The sequence below is a fragment of the Notechis scutatus genome, chromosome 11 (assembly GCF_049901735.1).
Source record: "Notechis scutatus isolate UNSWTSFEM ecotype Mainland chromosome 11, rNotScu1.2, whole genome shotgun sequence".
Lineage (NCBI taxonomy): Eukaryota > Metazoa > Chordata > Lepidosauria > Squamata > Elapidae > Notechis > Notechis scutatus.
In genome coordinates, this window is record NC_142019.1 from 3,035,304 (window position 1) to 3,058,103 (window position 22,800).

The 22,800-nt window shown below is 45.1% G+C and overlaps 1 protein-coding gene and 1 long non-coding RNA gene across 2 annotated transcripts in view; both read left to right on the forward strand.

Annotated features, from left to right (window-relative positions):
- LOC113425338 (uncharacterized) overlaps positions 1–22,800 on the forward strand; it is a 370,548-nt gene that overhangs the window by 70,616 nt on the left and 277,132 nt on the right. The window lies entirely within an intron of this gene.
- HEXA (hexosaminidase subunit alpha) lies at positions 1,892–22,315 on the forward strand. The gene is made up of 14 exons (XM_087972583.1): positions 1,892–2,141; positions 6,130–6,222; positions 7,577–7,642; positions 7,739–7,785; positions 8,870–8,980; positions 10,026–10,127; positions 11,678–11,810; positions 12,497–12,677; positions 13,562–13,648; positions 14,180–14,252; positions 15,445–15,616; positions 17,078–17,168; positions 19,849–19,953; positions 22,172–22,315. The coding sequence occupies exons 1-14, from the start codon at positions 1,904–1,906 to the stop codon at positions 22,227–22,229; spliced, it is 1,557 nt and encodes a 518-aa protein (XP_087828709.1). The 5' UTR covers positions 1,892–1,903; the 3' UTR covers positions 22,230–22,315.

Sequence of the window (22,800 nt, forward strand, 5' to 3'; positions counted from 1 at the left end):
CCTGGAAGACCCTCATCTCACTTAAAAAGGACCCTCACACAGCATTTGGTTTCATGGGTTTTCTACTTAAATATTAAAATGGACACTTTCATAGAATATTTATTTATTGAACCTGGTAAAATAGAAATATTAAACCTATAAGGTATCAACATCAATGTCTATGTCTTAGATGTATGGATCAAGCCTTTTTCCATTCATAATTCTGCACCTTAAGGTCAAGAGTATTTTTTTCTGAATTGTCTATTATATTGGTGTTCTAATATATATTCTTCCATTTTCACTACATCTTAATCTTATTCACGTAACAGAAGATGTGGATAGAAGAGACTAGTTAAGGCCATCAAGTCCACTCCCAATTCAATGAAAGAATCCAAAAATAGCCCAAGTCTGAATACACACAGTAGAGCAAAAAGAAACTCAGCTTCACTTCCTTTAGTCAGTGGTCCTACTCTCAAAAGAAGAGCTGTAAATAACTGTAATAAACTAGAGCGGGTCATTAAAAAAGCAGCTTGGGAAAAGGCTCTAACCGTCCACTTCCATGAATAAAATACCATGGACGTGTCTGGCAAGCCTAACCTGTTGCTCAAAGATCTTCCCTTTGATTTGGCCTGCCAAGCCGGCTTTTTGCTGGCGGGATGGAACTAGATTTCTATCTGCAGGGCCAGGGTCCTGTTAAAAGCTTTGCTTTGTAGGGTGAGATGGGTGGCATATAAATTGAAGTGAGAGAGGAAAGGGAAAGGAGAAAAAGACAAAGGAAAAGAGGGAAGGGAAGGAGGGGGTGAAGAAAGGAAGGAAAAAGAAACAAAAAATAAAGAGAAAAAAAGAAAAGAGAAAGAAAAAAGGGAAAAAGCAAGGACAAAGTAAAAGAAAGAAAGAAAGAAAAAGAAAAAAGAAGAGGAAGAAAAATAAAAGGAGGGAGGAAGGAAGGAAGGAAGAAAAAGAAGAGAAGAGAAAAAAGGAAGGAAGAGAGAGAAAGGAAGAAACAGAAAAAGAAGAAGAAAGAAAAAGAAAAGAAAGAAGAGGAAGAAAAAAAGAAAGGAAGAAGGAAGGAAGAGAGAAAAAGAAGAGAAAAAGGAAGAGAAAAACAAGAAAGGAAGGAAGAAACAGAAAAAGAAAGGAAGAAAGAAAGAGGAAGGAAGAAAAAGAAAAAGAAAGGAAGAAAAAGAAAAGAGGAGGAAGAAGGAAGGAAGGAGAGAGAAAAAGAAGAGAAAGAAAAGAAGGAAGGAAGAGAGAGAGAAAGAAAGAAACAGAAAAAGAAAGGAAGAAAGAAAGAGGAAGGAAGAAAAAGAAAGGAGGAAGGAAGGAAGAGAGAAAAAGAAGAGAAAGAAAAAGAAAGAAGGAAGAGAGAGAAAGAAACAGAAAAAGAAAGGAGAAAGAAAAGAAAGAAGAGGAAGAAAAAAGAAAGAAAAGAGGAGGAAGGAAGGAAGAGAGAAAAAGAATAGAGAAAAAAAGGAAGAGGAAAAGGAAGGAGGAGAGAGAAAGAAACAGAAAAAGAAAGAAAGAAAGAAAAAGAAAAAGAGGAAGAAAAGAAAAGAGAGGAGAAAGGAAGGAAGAGAGAGAAAGAAGAGAAAGAAAAAGAAAAGGAAGAGAAAAAAGGAAGGAAGAGAGAGAGAAACAGAAAAAGAAAGGAAGGAAAGAAAGAAAGAAAAAAAAAAAGAAGAGGAAGAAAAAGAAAGAAAAGAGAGGAGGAAGGAAGGAAGAGAGAAAAAGGAAGAAAAAGGAAAGAAGCGCACGGAGCCATCTCTCCGGCCACCCGCGAAACTCCCCCAGCGGGCGTCGGCCGAGCACGTGCTGGGGTCGCTGCCAGCCTCCCGTCACAGGCCCGGGCTTCGTCACGTGATCCCCGAAGCTTTCTTCCTGCTATTAGGCACAGCAGGGCAGCCCCGCCGCATCTGCTGCAGGCATGGCGGGCACGGCGGGCGCGCTGCTCCTGCTCCTGGCCGCCGGTTTGGGCGCTGCCCTGTGGCCGCAGCCGCAGTGGCTCCTCCAGGACCCTCAAAGCCGATGCCGGCTCAGCTCCCGGCAGTTCCGATTCTCCTATGCCAACGGCTCGGCCGTGGCGCCCGGCTGCGAAGTGCTGGACGGGGCGTTCCAACGTTACTGGCAGCTGCTTTTCCCGCCCGGGCACAAGGAGCCATCAGGTGCGGGAGGGGAGGGGGACAGCGGGGGAGGGAGGGAGGGAGGAGCGCAATTGGGGTCCTGCTTGCGCCCCTCTTTGTGCACGCTTTGTTAATGCCGGGCAGCAAAGGTGCGCAGCGGCCGCGTTCATACGATCTATATTCTCTCTGCGGAGCTTCGCTAGGATTTTCCCTTGGGGGGGGAGGGGGCTTCGGTTGGGGTTTCGCTTGGGTTGGCCAATCCTTTGGTTGGGTTGAGGTGTTGCTGCACAGCCAACAGGATAAAAGAACTTTGGAGTCTACCTTTGTGCGACCCCCAGCCCTCCCAGTAGACCTTTCCCTTCTTTTCTCCTGCCCAAGAGCTGACAAAACAGACAGCAGATCATCAGAGTTGGAAGGGACCTTGTAGGTCATCTATTCCAACCCCCTGCCCAAGCGGAAGACCCTACACCATTTCTGACAAAGGGCAGTCCAATCTCTTCTTGAAAGCCTCCAGTGATGAAGCTCCCACAACTTCCAAAAGAAACTTCTGTTCCATGGGTGGATTGTTCTCCCTGTCAGAAAGTTTCTCCTTATTTCCAAGGTTGAATCTCCCCTTACTCAGTTTCCATCCATTGTTCCTTGTCTGACATCCTGAAGCTGGACAAAATTCGCACATAACTGTGCAACCCCCCCCTCCTTTTCCAAAACCCATTTGATCTAGGTTGGCGTGGCAGCCTGGCATATTTCAAAATAAGCCAGAAATCTGAACTTTTCAAATAAGAACAGGGTAATCATCCTCTGGAACAAAGCAGAATTCCCATGTCTGCTGACTTGGAAATAAATCCCTTTGAAGTGGCCAAAACCCTACACCCAAAAAATGCAAGATTGTGTATCTCTCATAGTTGTGATCTTGAGCATTTTTCTCCAGGAAGCAGCTGACGAAGCCAACAGGCAAATCAAGGAATCGACTCAGCAGGAATGCAAACTCCTTTTTTTTTTTTTTTAAATTGAGAGTGGCTCTAATAACAAAATCTTGCACCTCCCTCCCCTTATACTTCTGCAAATTAAGGAAGTGGCTGTCTTTGCTGCTTCCATAGGTCATCTCATTTGCTCTGGAATTAAATATTTCAGCCCCTTTTGGCTAGGGTGAACAGGTCTTGCATACTAGTAATGTTTAACTTACGGCTGTAATTGAGCCAGGCTCAATTACAGTTATAAATTGGGATGTTCAAAAAGCAGATCAAACCAAACCAATTCTTGCCACTTTTTGTGGCAAACATTAAACAAACATAGCAAAGTAAATGCCGGTCATAAAATATTATAAAACACAGTCACGTTCACTAAAGAGCCTTTTTTTTCAACCTTGGCCATTTAAGTCATATGGTCTTCTTGCTAGCTTGGGAAATTCTGGGAGTCGACGTCCATGCTTTTTAAAGTAGCCAAGGCTGAAAAACCGCTGGTATAGAATGACCAAATATTGCAAATAGTCTGGATGGCCAAGATCTCTTTGCTACCAGTTCTCCTGGATTTTTGCACTCCAAATCTGATCACCCAAAACATTTCTGACTTTAGCTGGTTCCATAAGCAAAGAATTTCCTAATGGTAAAAGGAGGAAGTAATAAAAATGAGTTGTCACAAGCAGGTTATAGCTGATCAGAGTTCCTCATCCCTTTGTTTTCTAGTTTCCTACCACATTTGGCATTCTCTCCTAGAATATTGCAATCTCCAAAAAGTCCGTCTGAGTCTGCTGTGAGACTTCACACCTATTCTTGGCCTGCAGGCACTCAGCTGCTTCTTCAATTTCTCTGCTTGACTTACCAGTACAGACTGTCTTTGATTTGTGATGGTAATGGAGCCCAGAATTACAGTTGTAAGTCGTTACTGTCACAAATCAAGACATGTGACTGAATATAATTTTTCAACATTTTTTTTGCAACAGTCATTCGTCAAATCAATTTTCCCCAATGGGTGTTTTGGGTTGTTGTTTTTTTTACTGGAATCATCAAAAGTAAATGCTGAAAACCAGCAAAACAAATGTTGCAAATGGTAGTCACACAACTGCAGGAAGATGCAAATGGCCGTAAAGGTGAACCCCGTTGCCAAGAACACAAAAGGCAATCAGGTTACCACAAGGGATATGTGTGTCATAAATTCAGGAACGGGTCAGAAGGGGCTTTTGTGGGACTGTCGTAACTTTGAATCGTTGTTAAGCAACCAGTCATAAGTTGAGGGCCACAGATCCTGATGGGCTGAAGTAGAGACGCGATTGCCCACTGCAGCGCAAAAGCAGACACACTTGTAGGTCAGTTCTCTAGGTCGGGGGTCGCCAACCTTTTGGACCTCGGGGACCATCAAACTCATAATTTTAAATCCCGCGGACCATAGATCCTGGGAAAATCCCCAAAAAAGTCTGCAGGAAAATTCCTCCCCCCGTTTTCCTATCGATCGACCATTCTTTATTTGGGATGGCACCATACCGTCTTCAGCTCCGTTCTCAGGGGGAGAGAGAGAGAGAGAGACTTTTGGCTTCATGCAAGGAAAGCAGCAGAAGCAGCAGAAGTCTTTCTTTCTCTCCCCCAAACTCCACCAGAAATGAGTCTTTGTGAGACTTGTCGCGCTGGCGCAGCCTCTTGGAGCAGGATGCCTTGCAGGGTCCCAAAGACTCATTTCTGGCAGAGTTTGGGGGAGAGAAAGAAAGACTTTTGCTGCTTTCCTTGCGTGCAGCCAAAAGCAGAAGAAGAAAGAAGCGGAAAGAAGCAGCCCGGTGGCCAGGCAAGGCACATGGGATGAGAGGGGCAAGTCCCCCCCCCTCCGCCCTTTCCCCCTCCCCTCACTACCTCGTGTTGTTTGCAATGCAAATGACACAAGCCTTGTGTTCCCGCGGGCTTTGTGTTCCTGTGCAGCCTGGATTAATTGCTTTGGGGGATGTTTTGGGAGTGACATTTCTCTGCAGACCACTAAAATTTTCTCACGGACCACCAGTGGTCCCCAGCCCACTGGTTGGCGACCACTGTTCTAGGTTTAATATTCTTGCTTCTTCCTTCCACCCTCCTGAACTCGCAGTTACTTGGCAAATATCTTAGTGCAGGGGTCCCCAACACCAGTCCAGCACTGGGCCACAGTATGCCAGAAACCAGGCCGTGCAAACAAGCCCCATCCATAGGATGAAACACCCTGATCTGTGAAAAAAATTTTCTCCATGGAACCGGTCCCTGGTGCCCAAAAGATTAGGGCCTGAGGTAGTTGTGATATCTTTACAAAACAGCCCCCTCTCGCCTTACCAGCCTCAACCTCCTCACGTCAGGCCTTCAAGTAGACTAGGAATCACAAAAACTGTATTTTCTTATTTTTCATTTTAAAAAATTCTAAGCTTTTAAGACTGATTTGTTTTTAAAAAAATGAATAGTTTTTTTATTTTTAATAATACTCTCCAAGTAACTGCTACTTGGAGAGATTCCCTTGCTTTATTCCCAACTAGCTTGATACCCGTGCTTCACTACGAAACTATGTGGTCGGGCTTAGTTTTTGGGGAGGAAAATAAGGGGGGGCGGGAATTCTGCCTCTGCCTACCAGCATCCATCAGTATTCATCTGGCTAGCGTCCTGTCTGTGTGTGAGAGAGTTGAGGGCTGTTTGGAAACAGACAGTATTTGCTGTGTGAGCAAGGAGACAGCAAGGAGTCTGGGCATGGCTTAGCTCAGCTGTTCTGTACTAAAGCTGCTTGGTGCTATGAAACTAAAACTGAAACTAAAACTCCTCTCCTTGGCTTGTGTTTTGCATTTGGAACAGATTTCTTTCCAGGTGAGGAGGGGGAGTAGAACTCCTTAGCATCAGAGCGTGTTAATAATAATATACGAAATACTAATGCTCTGATGGTTATTTCGAGAAAAATCTTTCTTAGTGAGCACCTAGAAGCCAAGAGGAACATAGGTGCCAAATTTCAAGTTTGTAGGCTTTACGGTTCTGGAGATTTTGTGATGATGCGTGAGTGGTCTTTGGCTTTTATATATATAGAAGATTTTCTATTGCAGGGAGCAATGAGGAGAACCTGTGTCCTAACCTTCTCGTCTCCGTGGCCCAAGCAGGATGCAGCGGCTATCCCACCCTTGAATCTCCAGAGAACTGTAAGAGAATGGCGTCTTATCTTAACACTCATGGCTGGGTTGAGTTTACGGTCAGCAGGGTGCCCTTAAGACATCCTTAATCCCTACCTGGCTGCCATCTGCAGTTTTATTTTCAAAGACAGGAAGTCAGGAATATTCTTATCTAGGAGCGGTCAACTTGGGTTGGGGAAAACATCTGTAATACTTGGGGAAAGAATAAGAATAGGGGTGGAACCATTTAGGGACAACCCATGAGTTTTCTCTTTTTCCTCCAAATTAATAATAGTTCTGTAACACACTTTAAAATGTTGTATTCTTCATTAAAAGTTGTGTGCTGCCCAAACTCCCAAAGATTCTGGGCGCTTCAAAGAAACGAATGAAAAAAAAAATTACAATAAGATCAATAAAACATGATGGCAAGTGGGTTGAAGTGAGGGGGGGTCTCAGCCTCCCTTGCCAAAGACCTGAGGGAAAAGCTACATCTTCACACCTTTATCAATCAGAATAGAGCTGGAAGGACCCTTGGAGGTCTTCTAGTCCAGCCCCATGCTCAAGAAGGAGAACCTACAGCATTTCAGACAAGAGACTGTCCAGTCTCTTCTTAAAAACCTCCAGTGATAGAGCATGTACAACTTCTGGTGGCGAGCTGTTCCACTGGTTAATTGTCCTCACTGATGGGAGGTTTCTCCCTAATTCCAGGTTGCTTCTCTCCTTGATTAGTTTCCATCCATTGTTTCTTCTTTTGCCTTCTGGTACTTTGGAAAATAAGTTGACCCCTCCTCTTTGTGACAGCCCCTCAAATACTTGAATACTGCTGTCATGTCACCCCCTAGTCCTTCTTTTAGCCATACCCAGGTCCTCCAACTGTTCTTCATATGTTTTAGTCTGTTTTAATCATCTTCGTTGCTCTTCTCTGCACTTTCTCCAAAGTCTCCCCATCTTCTTTGTAACATGGGGACCAAAACTGGACCTCTTCTAAACAACCCCAAATGGCTGTCCAGATTTTAGGGGAGCTTCCCAGTTTTAGTCTGTGCAGGCCGCCTGTTCCCAAAGCAACCCCTGAAATTATAAATCCTTACTCCTAATAAAAAGACTATTTATTGATTTGATTTGATTTGATTTGATTTGATTTGTCAATCGCTTACAAGATAATAGATATAAGTATAAACATGGTTATAAATACATGAGATGGATACATATAAGAATAATAAAAAGAAACAATAGGACAGGGATGGTAGGCACGTTGGTGCGCTTATGCAGGCCCCCTACAGCCCTCTTAGGAAAGGGGTGAGGTTTTTGCAGAATGCCAACTTCCAAGCTTTAAAAACATTTTCTTAACTCGACTGCTTGTTTTGTTCTCCAAATGAACTTCCAGACAAGCTCAGCATTTCAGTGGATCTGATGCTACTCACAGCCCCCAATATCTGGGGTGCCCTCAGAGGTAAGACGAGGGGTGGGGACAGTTTTCCACCGCTGCCTTGGTAGCTTGGTGCTGTGACTTTTGGCGTGATGGATGTTGTTCTGCTTTGCTGCATAGGATTGGAGACCTTCAGCCAGCTTTCCTGGAAGGACGAAGTTGGGACAGTGAGTAGGGGGTATTAGGGAGGGGTTTGCAACTTCTGTGGTTAATTGCTTTGTTTGGGCGTAGCTGTATTTATATTTATATTTTATATTTATTTGATTTGTCAATCGCTTACAAGATGATAAGGATAAGGATAAGCATAGTTATAAATACATGAAATGAATGCATATAAGAAAAATAAAAATAAACAATAGGACAGGGACGGTAGGCACGTTGGTGCGCTTATGCACACCCCCTACAGACCTCTTAGGAAAGGTTACTAATCCTAGTGTTAATACACATGTTTCTATTAAGACAAGGGTCTTTAAACTTAGCAAGTTCAAGACTTGTGGACTTCAACTCCCAAAATTCCTCCTCCAGTCATGTTAGCTCAGGAATTCTGGGAGTTGAAGTCCACAAGTCTTAAACTTGCCAAGTTTGAAGACCCTCGCTCTAATCGTTCCATCTAGTTAGCTTATATTCTATTATATTAAAAATTATATATGGTAATATTCCCCCTCTTTCTTATTTCTACCTTTATTCTAGCTTCTAGTCAGGCCACCATTACTAATCCTAGTGTTAATACACATGTTTCTATTAAGACAAGGGCCTTCAAACTTAGCAAGTTCAAGACTTGTGGACTTCAACTCCCAAAATTCTTCCTCCAGTCATGTTAGCTCAGGAATTCTGGGAGTTGAAGTCCACAAGTCTTAAACTTGCCAAGTTTGAAGACCCTTGGCTTATTCTGTGAGCTTATGCACCAGAAACAAATTCCTTGTGTGTCCAATCACACTTGGCCAATAAAGAATGCCCTCTCCTCTCCCCTCCCATTTTATCCTTCCAGTCTGAAGTTCGATCTAATTTGAGCTATCACTTGCAATTCACCTTGCTAGTTGTTCCTTTGTTCTTCAAAGGACTTTCCAGCTTAACATGGGGCCAGGGAAAATTGTGTGGCATCTCATAAATCCTAGATCTGAGTTCTTGAAGAGCTTGTTCAGTCCTCCAAACAGGTGGCCTGATTTTTCACTCCCACTAGAGAAGGCAAGATCCCTGGGAGAAGTCTACGCTGGACATTGGGTCAACTGTGTTATCTTCTCCTTCCTGTAGTTCTACCTCAACAAGACCGTTGTGATTGATTTCCCTCGCTTCCCTCACCGAGGTCTGCTCCTTGACACATCTCGCCATTTTCTGCCTTTGAGAGCCATCCTGGAGACCCTGGTAGGTGAATCTGGAAGCAATCTAGAAGATCCTGAGAGACCTTGCGTCAGATGAGCGTGCTGTTATGTTGGCTGGCTCTCATCGCCATCATCTTACCTCCACGAACCTTGGGACCTTCTGATGTTTTCCTCTTATGCTCAGGTGGCTCTGTGTTGTCAGTGCGAGGAAGTGTCCTCATGTCTGCACTTGTAATGGGAGGATTGGTACCCTGTTTTCACGAAAATACGACCTACCCTGAAAGTAAGTCCCAGCTTGATTTTTACCTGTGCGCCCAATATAAACCCTACCCCCAAAATAAGCCCTAATTAAGATCCCACTCACCCCAGGGTGCACGGGTAAAAATTAAGCTAGGGTGGGGACGCAGGGTGGAGCTGCCCTACTACTTACCTTCGGACAGTTGTAGCCAGGCCTCGCACACCCCGACACCTGCCTTGACGGCCCATTTCTTCTGCAGCTGGCAAGGTTTTCCTGAAGGCCTCTATCGTTGAAAACAAAGCTCCGGATCGATCCAGAGCTCTGTTATCAGCTGCAGAAGCCTTCAGGGAAAGCCTTGCCTGCCTCAGAAGAAATTCCTGAAGGCCTCTGACAGCAAAAAAAGGAGGCCGGGGGCGACGCATGCAAGTCAGGTTAGTCAGTGGATGACATCCCCCCGAAAATAAGACCTAATGCCTTTTTTTGGTGGCAAAAAATATATATATATATATATAAGAGTCTTATTTTCGGGGAAACACGGTAGGACAATCAGTGTAGTGTTCTTGTTTAGGGTTGGACTCCATTCAGCCATGGAGGATGGGGAATTCTGGGAGTTGGACGTTGCTAAGGTTGAGAAGCCCTGCTCTGCGGTGTAAGAAAAAAGCCCGCGTGGAGCAATATTTCAGGGCGAGGTGTAATGGGCGAAGAAGACTTCTTAGGAGTCGCCACGTTCAGAATATTTTAACGGCCTCTGCGGGTTTTCTGAGCCGTAGCTGAATTCTTGCTTCATCTCACTACTCTTGCTAAGGAAAAGGAACCAGCAGCTTTTGCTAACCTCTTCTCGTTCCCTCAGGATGCCATGGCGTACAACAAATTTAACGTGTTCCACTGGCACATTGTGGATGACCCGTCGTTTCCGTTTGAAAGCCTGGTCTTCCCAGATCTCAGCTTGAAGGTGAGCAGGCCAAACATCTCCCACTGAACCCCCTGCCATTTAGTTGGCTTGTGGAGGGGATTCCTGTTCTGACCCAGGCTTCGTTCAAATCGAGGAAACACACAAGCCGTGTGTAAAAGCAAACCTTTTTTTAATGCAACCCTGGGAATTCTTTGCATTCCCAGCCAAAACTCATTTAAACACGATTGTCTGAGATAAGAGCACTCCTTTCAGGGTTGTTAAAAGGCTGCCAACAAACAGGAGTCCAATGACTGAGAAATATCAACCGACAGAAGTTCCAGCAAAGACAAACCAGAGTTCGCAGGGCTTCAATGAGGAATCGGAGTCTAATGAACTTCTTTGCTTCCTGCAAAGAGTACATCCCCGAGGGCTGGTTTTTATCCCTTATGGAAGGGGCAATCCCCTCTCAGCCTTACTCCCGAGTCACCCCTGCTGCTTCAGCTGCTCTCTCCTTCTAGCAGCCCACGTGCACTGGGAACAGGCTCCCCAGGGTCCTCTGCTTCACTGCCGCCCGACTCCAGAGGCAGCACCCCACTCCCAAATGGTACGGGTCCCATCCCTGCATCAGATGCAGGACCTTCGTCCAAGTCCTCGCCAGACACCCTGACTGGTTCCCTTTCGTCCTCAATTGTCCGATACCTCTGCCGTCGGCACCTGCTCCTGGAGAACCACAACAATTCCTCATGTCCCAGGGAGGCCTTTGAACCCCTGTCCCTCAATTTGAGATTGACAGCAATGGGCAAAAAAGGGCCATCTTTCGCTGAAATGGGAAGCCTTCGCATTGCAGCGTTCTTCTCCCAAAAGAAGCTGAAGAGGAGGGATCCGTGCGAGATAACATTCATGCGGCACGCAAGCATTCCTGACCATCTTTTCTAGAAAAGATTTCTACATCAAGACAAGAAGGTGGCACAGACCGTGATGTTCTTCCACGAGGTTGCAATTGTTGCATGCTACTTGAAAGTACCTCGGTGTCAGGATTCCGGCAGTTACCCCCAGTTAAATCACGAGTCTCGAGCCAAACTTCCAAAACTTCAAACGGATTTATAGGGAGTTTAGCATGCCGGCACTGCCTGAGTGTAGCCGACTCTGAGGCACATCATTCACTGTCATCCTTGGGCCTGGTTTTCCCCCTACCCCTCTGGGTGTATCATAATTCATATTCTCCAATGGGACACATCCATAGCCCAGAGTCATCAATCATGTTCTCCAGTTAGATAATTGTGCGGCAGAAACTTCAGTCATCTTTGAAAAAAACTATTTATGGAATGCACTTTCGATTTCCAAGATGCCGCACTGCTCTTTCAAACCCCTTTCCCCCCTCCCTTTCTGTTGGCAACTCTAAAAAAACCATAGAAATATTTTATGAGTCGACACTCAGTTTATTTGAGGGCCAGCAACATTTCTAACCTTTGGTCACAGCGAGATCTCAGCCAGCAAGCCATAGTCCTCTCGTCGGTATAAGATTTGAAGGATGTAGCTCCTTCACTCTACCTTGACTTGCCATTCAATAGGAACCTTTGATATATATAAAGGTATATTTATATTTTTAGGGATCCTATAACTCAGCCACTCACGTATACACTCCTAACGATGTGAAAATGGTGATTGAATACGCCAGGCTGCGTGGAATTCGAGTGATTCCAGAATTTGACACCCCTGGACATACTCTGTCTTGGGGACCAGGTAAGAACTGTCTTGGGATGAGAAAGCAGGTTTTTTGAACACGCGTCAGTGCCGAGTTAGAATCTGAACAGGCACATGTACTACTTGAAAAATGGTGCTGAAATTACCTCAGAGCGACCTGTTCACCAGGAGGGAATATTCCAATGACCAAAAAACAAGATTATGGTTTGCTTTGTTGGTTGAAAAAAGAGGGAGAGGACAAAGCTGTGTATGATTTAAACCAGGGTTGTCCAACCTTGGCAACTTTAAGACTTGTGGACTTCAACTCCCAGAATTCCTCAGCCTCCACAAGTCTTAAAGTTGCCAAGGTTGGACACCCCCGATTTAAACGCTTCCCATCTGGACCAGCCATCCCCATTCTTTAAAATCTGCTGGGTTTAAAATGCCCTGAGAATTTGTTAGGCTGAGGCAGTGTTCCCCAACTGCGGCCATTTTAAGATATGTGGACATACTGGAAGTCCACACACCTGAACGTTCACAAGATTGAGAAACACTGCCATAGACCAACACATCTCTTTTTCTATAATATCTAATTACGCGTAGTAGTTTTGTGGATGTTTTGTTTGTTTATTCCCTTTTCCTTCCTTCCTTCCTTCCTTCCTTCCTTCCTTCCTTCCTTCCTTCCTTCCTTCCTTCCTTCCTTCCTTCCTTCCTTCCTTCCTTCCTTCCTTCCTTCCTTCTCCCAGGTGTCCCAGGCTTGTTGACTCCTTGTTACGCTTCCACAAAACCCAGCGGGACCTACGGGCCAGTCAACCCCATTCTCAACTCCACTTACCAATTCATGGCTTCGTTTTTTGCTGAAGTTAGCTCCATCTTCCCAGATTTCTACCTTCACCTGGGAGGAGATGAGGTGGACTTCTTCTGCTGGTGGGTTTTGTTTTCCTTGGGGAATCTGGAAGGGGAAAGATGGAGAGAAGGCGAATATCTGGTGGGATGAAGGGAAAAAGAGTGTAATGGCGATGGTGACCTCTTGGGATGGAACCAACAAAGAGATGGATGGCCATAAACCATACATTGAAAAACCAGCCATATTCATACCTATTGTTAAACTAAGATGGATCCTGAGGTAAAAATAAGAACGTGCCTCACACAAGGATATAGGTATCCATGCTTCAGAGGAACCATAATGTATCCACAACTTACTTAGCTTATATTCATCTGTAGCCCTATTTGTCTGGTGGCAAATTTCACTCCATTGAATCCTTGGAGAGAGATGGGATCAACATAGGTCAGGTAGAGACCATAGGAATGGTGATGAATGGGTATTGGATACCTGCTAGCTTCACTTTGGACCAAGCCCTCATTTGTCCTCACACTGGTTTACTGAAGTAACCTTGGTTCTAACTTTGGCTGACCTAAGTAACCTTGGTTCGTTGACTAAGCCACAATTGGAGGTCGTCACACAGCATTCCGTGTCACAAGTCACATGGGCGAAATTCAAAACCGTGTTAAGTTGAGGGCTGGAATCACGAGTGGACCAAATATTAGCACGATCGATCCTGCTTCATGTAGCTCAGGGCCACTGAGATTGGCCACTTGAAGACTTGCGGACTTCAACTCCCAGAATTCCCCAGCCAGCCCTCCTGATCCAGAAGTCTTAAAGCGGTCAAAAATTTGGCCACTGGTGGAGCTGATATATTTGTAAAACACGAGGAATGTTTCCATTTTGATTCTTGATGGCCTACCAAAGAATCCTTTGAGGAGCTAGACTTTGGAAATCTGGAGCATCCAACTTTTCTGTTTCCATGTAGGAAGTCTAACCCAGACATCCAAGCCTTCATGCAGAAGATGACATTTGGCCAAGACTACACCAAGTTAGAATCCTTCTACATTCAAAGGTAAGGTGTTCCTTCCCCTCCATTGCTAAGTATTTGTTTAGGGCAGGGGTGTCCAACCTTGGCAACTTTAAGACTTGTGGACTTCAACTCCCAGAGTTCCTCAGCCAGCTTTGCTGGCTGAGGAACTCTGGGAGTTGAAGTCCACAAGTCTTAAAGTTGCCAAGGTTGGACACCCCTGGTTTAGGGCAAGAAAACAGGGCTACCCTCCCTCAAACAGGCCCTTCCCAAAGATTGTGCCCCCTTCCCATCACTCTCAGGCAAGCCAAGGTGCAGAACATGTTAATTCTTCAGACACGGCTTCTAGGTAGACCAAGGTAAGAATTGTGCCAGGCCGAGCTTCCTGTTTTTCGGGTTTCTCTTTCTTTGGCTGCCTCCAATTGACTTCCCCTCCCATGTCAGGAGACAATCATGATTTATTTGAGAGTTGCCAGGTGAAGGCAGGAACAAAAGAAAAGTTGGATGCAGGGAAATCGAAACACGCTTGCGGGCTTATGAGATGCTTTCTCCTTCCCTTGGTTCTCTTTGCTCCAGGCTGCTGGATATCGTCGCATCTTACAAGAAAGGTTACATGGTGTGGCAAGAAGTGTTTGATAATGGTGTGAAGGTAAGGATTGTGCTAGGAAAGGGATGGCTAACCTTTTGGGGCTCCTGTGCCAAAAATTGTGTGCACGCTGGCGTGCAACCACCCAGAAGACAATGTGGGCGGGGCCCCCCACGCCTCTTATGCATGTATGTGCAACGCCTCTTATGCATGTATGTGCAACGCCTCTTATGCGTGTATGTGCAACGCCTCTTATGCGTGTATGTGCAACGCCTCTTATGCGTGTATGTGCAACGCCTCATGCGTGTATGTGCAACGCCACTTATGCGTGTATGTGCAACGCCTCTTATGCGTGTATGTGCAACGCCTCATGCGTGTATGTGCAACGCCTCTTATGCATGTATGTGCAACGCCTCATGCGTGTATGTGCAACGCCTCTTATGCGTGTATGTGCAACGCCTCTTATGCGTGTATGTGCAACGCCTCTTATGCGTGTATGTGCAACGCCTCTTATGCGTGTATGTGCAACGCCTCTTATGCGTGTATGTGCAACGCCTCATGTGTGTATGTGCAACGCCTCTTATGCATGTATGTGCAACGGCCTTTTTCGGCCTCCTAGAGGCTTGAGGAAAACTTCTGCAGCCTTTGCAGGCCGAAAAATGGGCCCATTTCGTCACTTCTAGTATTTCCGGAAGTATAGAAAGTGATGAAGCGGGCCTATTTTTCGGCCAGCAAAGGCTTTCCTCAATCCTCTAGGAGGCCGTAAAAGGCCTCAAACAGCCCAAAAATCAGCTGTTGATGCGCGCACATGCACAGCGGGGTAAGTTTGCCTGTGGCTCGCATGCTGATGCTGTAGGTCCTTAGGCTGCTTCTCTTCTCTCCCTTACTGAATTACTTCCTGCCGATTAAAGTGGAAATGTATGGTCCTCAAATTACGACCCCAATTGCCACTGGACTTTGAGTCATAAACTGTTGTGTTGCACAAGAATCTAGTCAACTAATGGTCAGCACTTGATAAGGGTCAACAGAATTCACAGGCGGCTGGACTTAAGATCGTTTGTGGCAATGTAAGGATTCTAAGCTGATGACACTTTTAACTCCGCCTTCCAGCTCAGCCTGTTCTTCTCCTACAGTTTTCCTCTCAGTATTGTCGATATTGGAGCCCACTCACAACCACACATCCTTTGTTAATGCACATAAACCTCCTGTAGATGCCTTCTCCTGGACTTCAGTCCCTGTTCTCTGTTTTTTCCAGGTGAACCCTAATACAGTGATACACGTGTGGAAAGGGAACTTTCAACAGGAGATGTCTCGTGTCACGAAGGCTGGTTTCCGGGCCCTTCTGTCCTCTCCTTGGTACTTGAACGTCATCTCTTACGGGCAGGATTGGTTGGAAGCATATCGGGTGGAACCCCTGGCCTTCGAAGGTGGGTTTTTCCCCAGTGTAGCCCCATCAACATACACTGCAATACGTAATAATACTAATAATCTACATAGAGAACCAGTTTGCTCTGGTGGTTAAGGCACTAGTTTAGAAGACTGAGCTCTAGTCCCACTTGAGACATGTAATCCAGCTGGGTAAATTTGGGCCAATTACCAGGAGGCAGTGAGTTCTAGTCCCACCTTAGGCATTAAAGCCAGTAGGGTGACTTTAAGCCAATCACCAGGAGATGGTGAGTTCTAGTTCCACTTGAGACATATAATCCAGCTGGGTAAATTTGGGCCAATTACCAGGAGGCAGTGAGTTCTAGTCCCACTTTAGGCATGAAAGCCAGTTGGGTGACTTTTAAGCCAATCACCAGGAGACGGTGAGTTCTAGTTCCACTTGAGACATGTAATCCAGCTGGGTAAATTTGGGCCAATTACCAGGAGGCGGTGAGTTCTAGTCCCACTTTAGGCATGAAAGCCAGTTGGGTGACTTTTAAGCCAATCACCAGGAGACGGTGAGTTCTAGTTCCACTTGAGACGTGTAATCCAGCTGGGTAAATTTGGGCCAATTACCAGGAGGCGGTGAGTTCTAGTCCCACTTTAGGCATGAAAGCCAGTTGGGTGACTTTTAAGCCAATCACCAGGAGACGGTGAGTTCTAGTTCCACTTGAGACGTGTAATCCAGCTGGGTAAATTTGGGCCAATTACCAGGAGGCGGTGAGTTCTAGTCCCACTTTAGGCATGAAAGCCAGTTGGGTGACTTTTAAGCCAATCACCAGGAGACGGTGAGTTCTAGTTCCACTTGAGACGTGTAATCCAGTTGGGTAAATTTGGGCCAATTACCAGGAGGCAGTGAGTTCTAGTCCCACCTTAGGCATTAAAGCCAGTAGGGTGACTTTAAGCCAATCACCAGGAGATGGTGAGTTCTAGTTCCACTTGAGACATATAATCCAGCTGGGTAAATTTGGGCCAATTACCAGGAGGCAGTGAGTTCTAGTCCCACTTTAGGCATGAAAGCCAGTTGGGTGACTTTTAAGCCAATCACCAGGAGACGGTGAGTTCTAGTTCCACTTGAGACATGTAATCCAGCTGGGTAAATTTGGGCCAATTACCAGGAGGCGGTGAGTTCTAGTCCCACTTTAGGCATGAAAGCCAGTTGGGTGACTTTTAAGCCAATCACCAGGAGACGGTGAGTTCTAGTTCCACTTGAGACGTGTAATCCAGTTGGGTAAATTTGGGCCAATCACCAGGAGGCTGTGAGTTCTAGTCTCACCTTAGGCATGAAAGCCAGTTGGGAGACATTGTGTCAGTCTCTCTTTCTCAGCCCAACCCACTTGGTAGGCTGGTTGTTGTGGGGAAAAAGAGGAGGAAGGTGTGTTGGATACACTTGCATCCTTGAGTTATGTGTAAAGATAACCAAGGCAGGATATAAATAAATACATGAGTGTCTCTTCCAACAGGCAGCGCAGAACAAAAAACACTGGTTATTGGTGGAGAAGCCTGTATGTGGGGCGAATACGTGGATGCAACTAATTTAACCCCCAGGCTGTGGTAAGACTTATTATTGCATTTCAACGACAGAATCTTGCAAAACCAAATATACTTCCCTTCTCCTTCCCTTTCTCTTCAAGGGAATCACGGACGGTTCCTTGAGACACTTTCTCAAAATACGTTTCGGGCCTGGACTCAAATTTCTCTTATCTGACTGTTGCCTGGGTTGGGTCTCTTCCTCATGTTCCTCAAGGTTTTTCTCACAGCCCAGGACAGATAGCCAAAACCACTCCAGTTGTGCAAATATATATATATATATGTTTCTGTAGAAATGTTAGCCTGCTTTCCCTCCCAAGCGTTGTTCATTACCTGCCAGGTCTTCTGTTCTTCTGATGCTCACAGGTGTCAGCTCTAGTGGTTCTGTGTAGGAACACTGTCCTGGAGTAGATTTCGGTTCCAGGATGTCTGCAGGAAGGGCTGCCAAGAGGGCAACCGAGAGACGATACATTTGACGTCTGCATGCAAATAATTCCCCTTATGCCCTAATGTGCTTCCTTTGTGTAACCACACCACGACCCTTGGACCATCATCGTGATGTCCTCTTGGCTGTTCCTGGGCATCTGTATGGCGATTGTTGACTTAGCAGCGGCACAATTTACAAACAACAGCATTACTTATAATAGAACTCTAACCTTTGTTACGGCAACAGATGTTTGCATTAATTTGCAAGCTGTCTAGGAAGGGTTTATCTATGGAGATTCTCAGTCATCCAGGTCCTAGTTGTCCCAAAGGTGCTTTTTTTCTTTTTTCTTTTTTTAAACAAATTTTATTAAATTTACAATTTAAAAAAACAAATCTACAACATATACACAAATAACAAAACCAGAAAAAAGCAAGAAAGAGAGAAAGAAACGCGAAAAGAAAGGAAAAAGAAAGAAAAAGAAAGAAGGGAGGGTGAACATTTAAAAACATTTTCCTTTTCGACAGTTTGTAAGATCTTTTCTTCTTGAATTGTATCATATATGCTCATCTTATCCGTATCTATATTTGGATTACACTCAAATAAGTTTATCCCATTCTTTTTTTATACCTTATAATACACGATCTATCTTTGGTCTAACCATTTGTACCAGGAATTCCAGTTGTTGTAATATATTGAAGACTCTTTGTTTTTTAGGGCTAGGGTTAGTTTGTCCATTTCTGCACAGTCTGAGATTTTTTGGATGGTTGGCAGAAGCTGCTGGGACAAGTAACGGGAGCTCACTCCGTGACGTGGCGCTAGGGATTCGAACTAAAGTTCGTTTGTCCATTTCTGCACACTGAAATTTTCAAGAGCCAAGTGGACTTTCTGGTTTTTCTTTGAAGATGTTTCGCTTCTCATCCAAGAAGCCAGTGGTGGTATTCTACCGGTTCGGCCCAGTTCTACCGAACCGGTAGCGCCGAGGAGCAGTGGAGACCGCCGGGGCTCCCATACTAGCCTTTATGTCCCGCTTTTGAAGCGCAGCTGCTTTGCGCGGCAAGCAGATTGCCGCGCGGCAGCTGCTCAAGCGACAGGGACAGTGCAGGCTTGCAGGAGGTGAGTCAGAAAGCCTCTGTGCCTGTGCAAAGTGCGTGTTTGGTGCGTATGCGTGCAAAGTGTGTGTGAATGTGCAAAGCGCGTCCACCAAGCTGAACCGGTGGTAAAAATATTTGAAATGCACCACTGCAAGAAGCTTCTTTCTTCTATTCCTTGACAACACAGTGGCCTCAACGACCCTTTAAAAGAATACAAACGACCAGCTGTCTGCAAGGAGTATAAATCTTTCCATTCCCCCCCCCCATCCAGTCAGAGCCGAAGAAGCTTCTTGGATGGGAAGCGAAATGTCTTCGAAGAAAAAACAGAAAGTCCAATCCAGTTGCCTCATTGAAAAAAAAAGCACCTTTGCAACTAGGAAGGGTTCCTGTTCTTTAAAGTAGCCTATAAACTCTCCAAATCAGGGGGTCTCCAACCCTGGCAACTTTAAGACTTGTGGACTTCAACTCCCAGAATTCCTCAGCCAGCAAAGCTCTGGGAGTTGAAGTCCACGAGTGTTGTGGTTCGCCGGCAGCCGGTGCAGACGGCAGCGGAATCAGACGGTGTGGAAGAACAGGGACCAGTCCAGGAGTCTGGGGAGGACTCGGACGAGGGTCCTGCGTCCGATGCAGAGATGGGGCCAGGACCATCTGGGAGTGAAGTGCTGACTCCGGAGTCTGGCAGCAGCGAGGCCGAGGAACAAGGGGAGCCTGTTCCCAGTGTGCATATGCACAGAGCTGCTAGAAGGCGAGAGCAGCTGAGACAAAAGGGCCAACTCGGGAGTAAGGCTGGGAGGTGATTGCCCCTCCCATAAGATATCAAGGACAGGCAAAGGTAGAGAAACCTTTGCAGGAAGCAAAGTCGTTCGCTCTGTTCAGATTAATCCTTGAAGCTCTGCGTGGACTTTGTACTTCGGTTGGTTTTTTTATAGTTCATTTGGCACTTTAGTTGTTGGCAGCAATTCAAAGGAGAGAAAGGTGGGTGCTTATCTCGAAGGGACTGTTTGGGACTCATTACCAGCTGGGAATGAACATAATTCCCAGCGTTGAAATAAAACAAGTGTTGTTTGGACTAAGTGTGTGCTTAATTACGGTCTTGGGAAGCCTTGGTCAGAACAAGAAGTCTTAAAGTTGCCAAGGTTGGAGACCCCTGCTCCTCATCGAGCAACACCTGTTTTATCTCCTCCAGGCCCAGAGCTGGGGCTGTTGCTGAGCGTCTGTGGAGCAACCAGACAGTTCGAAACCAGGAAGATGCTTATGAGCGCTTGTCCGATTTCCGATGCACCTTGCTCAGGTAATGTTGTTTTTTCTTCTTCTTCTTCTTCTTCTTCTTCTTCTTCTTCTTCTTCTTCTTCTTCTTCTTCTTCTTCTTCTTCTTCTTCTTTTCCTTCTTCTTCTTCTTCTTCCCCTTCCCCTCTTCCTCCTCCTCCTCCTCCTTCCTTCTTCCTTCTTTTCTTTTTTCTTTTTTCTTCTCTACTTTTCTTTTCTTCTTTTTTCTTCTTCTTTTTCTCTTCTCTTTTTTCCTTTTCTTTTTCTTCTCTACTTTCCTTCTCTTCTTTTTCTTCTTCTTTTCTCTTCTCTTTTTTTTTCTTTTTCTTCTCTACTTTTCTTATTCTTCTCTTCTTTTTTTCTCTTCTTCTTCTTTTCTTCTTCTTCTTCCTCCTCCTCCTCCTCCTCTTATTTCTGCTCGCTTTTTGGGGCTACATAAATCACTCCAATAGTTGCGTTTATTCTGGCATCTCATTGCCCGTAATTAGATACTGGATAGTCCTCGACTTACAACCACAATTCAGCCCCAAATTTCTGTGGCTAAGCAGAGACATTTGCTGAGTGGATTTCGCTCCATTTTAACGACCTTCCTTGCCATGCCTGTTCAGTGAATCACTGCAGTCGTTAAGCGAGTTGCCAAGCAAATCGGGCTTCCCCGTTGGCTCTGCTAGTTGGAAGGTTGCAAAAGTGACCCCACCCCACCCCAGGACACTACAACCGTCATAAATATGAGTCAGCAGCCAAGCGTCCAAAGTTGGATCACAGGACCATAGGAATGCTGCACCGGTCGTAAGTGTGAAAAGGGGTCATCAGTCACTTTTTTTCAGCCCCATCGTAACTTTGAAACCGTCACTAAATGAAGTGTTGTAAGTCAGGACTACCAGTACGTCTGAAAAATTCATCTTCCTTGGGTGTTTCATCAATCGTTCTCTCTTCCGTTCTGTTGTTCTACCGAAGAAACTTGGTAAACTGGGAAGTGATGTCAAACTTCCCCAATCTAACTTTAAAATGTTGGTTGAAAATTATGGGGATTTCAGAATGGAATTCCATCCTCTTTTCCAAGCTTAGGTCTGCCGTTGGGCTCAGCTAGCACGAGGAACTAAAATTTCCAGTTATTTACATTTACATTCACATTTGAAATAGGGATGACATAATTATTCTCCAGAATAATTGGCCCTTCAGTTGCTTTAACAATACAGTTGGGTTATAGCAATAGCAATAGCACTTAGACTTATATACTGCTTTATAGTGCTTCACAGCCCTCTCCAAGCGGTTTACAGAGTCATATTGTCCCCCAACAATCTGGGTCCTCATTTTACCCACCCCGGAAGGATGGAAGCTGAGTCAACCTTGAGCCTGGTGGGATTTGAACTGCCAAACTGCAGGCAGCTGATAGTCAGCAGAAGTGGCCTGCAGTACAGCTCTCCTAACCACTGTGTTCTGACCCAAACCCTTTTCCAGTAAGACAAACAATAACCAAAGGGAACAGAAACCTTTTAATGAGTCTTACGAATCCCCAGTTAAAAGGCTGCTGCAAGCTAATTAACTTTGATAAACACAAACCTTGCCAAAACTGTGCGAGGCTGCCAAAAATCACAGATAAATATTTCACAACACAAGGATCTTCAAATACCAAATTAAGATTCTATAATGTCCACGAGGCTGAGTTTCAAAACGTCTTTGCTTTCTGCAAAGAACGCTTTTCCAAACCTGGCTTTTATCCTCTTGAGAGAGGGGCCATTACCTTGCAGCCTTACTCCTGAGTCGCCTGTGCTGCTGTAATTGTTCTTTCCTCCGAGTAATCCTTCGTGCACACACACTTGGCACAGGCTCCTTGGGAACCTCCTCATCGCTGCTGCCAGCCCCCACAATCGCTGAAGGCAACAGTGCACTCCCTGATGGTCCTGGCCCCTCATCAGAGTCCTTGCTCTCCTCAGCCGTCCACACCTGTTGCCAGCTAACCACAACACACTGTGCCAGCAAGGCTCATAGTTCTGGAAGGGGCGGAAATATCTTGGACATGGTTAGTTTTTGATAAAACTTCCGTTTCTGGTCTCCTCCTCTGAATTGTTTTGTTTTTTTAGTTTGGTTGGCTTTCTGAAAAGGCACAGGTGATGTCTTTGAAAAACTCTGGGGTATCTACTTTTTATATAGATTCTTTTTAAAAAAAAAAAAAAGCTGCTAAAGTCTTCCTTAAATATCACCTTCTAACAATATTTTTGTTTTGTTTTTGTTTTTTTCAGGCGAGGTATCCGGGCCGAGCCCCTTTATACAGGATATTGTGAATTTGATGCACTGTGATTTTACAATCCCCTCCTTCTTCCTTCCCCAACCCCCAAAATATCTGTATTGTTTTAATATGTGCGGAAAGAAGCACATTTAAAACTGTCATCCGGGTCCTCATTTATTTATTTTTTAATGGAACAAATTGATGCTCAAGAAAAAAAGAAAACTTTGGTGGTGGTCGTCTTAAATCTGGAGAACATACTAGAGCCCCACCCCCCACATCTCTGGAGTAAATGAAGAAAATCTGGAATTGGTTTCTTAGCCATCGAGCTCAATGATCTGAGTTGGTTTGGGTCACTTCCTCTTAGTTAAATCTGCTCTGCAGGATCCCGTTGAGATCCCTTGTGCAGGTATTTTCCTCGGCTTCGTTTAACGGAAAGGAAAAATTGAACACCGAGGGGTAAAAAAATGAAACCATCTTCATGTGATAAGATTTCCACCATCTCTGGCAAAAAGGGAACTGCAGCTGTCACGCCTGATTGAACGAGAACTCCAATGTTCTTCCTCTTTTAGCCATGTAGGGAGTTTGAAATTTGGGGATTTTGGCAAAGCAATCACTGAATCAGAATAGAGATGGGAGGGATCT

Bases quoted from the DNA above. Each gene is read 5' to 3' on its own strand.
- HEXA (XM_087972583.1), top strand. From the start codon at position 1,904: ATGGCGGGCACGGCGGGCGCGCTGCTCCTGCTCCTGGCCGCCGGTTTG. The intron at 8,981-10,025 runs GTAGGTGAATCT...TCGTTCCCTCAG, and splicing joins GAGCCATCCTGGAGACCCTG to GATGCCATGGCGTACAACAA. The intron at 12,678-13,561 runs GTGGGTTTTGTT...GTTTCCATGTAG, and splicing joins GAGGTGGACTTCTTCTGCTG to GAAGTCTAACCCAGACATCC.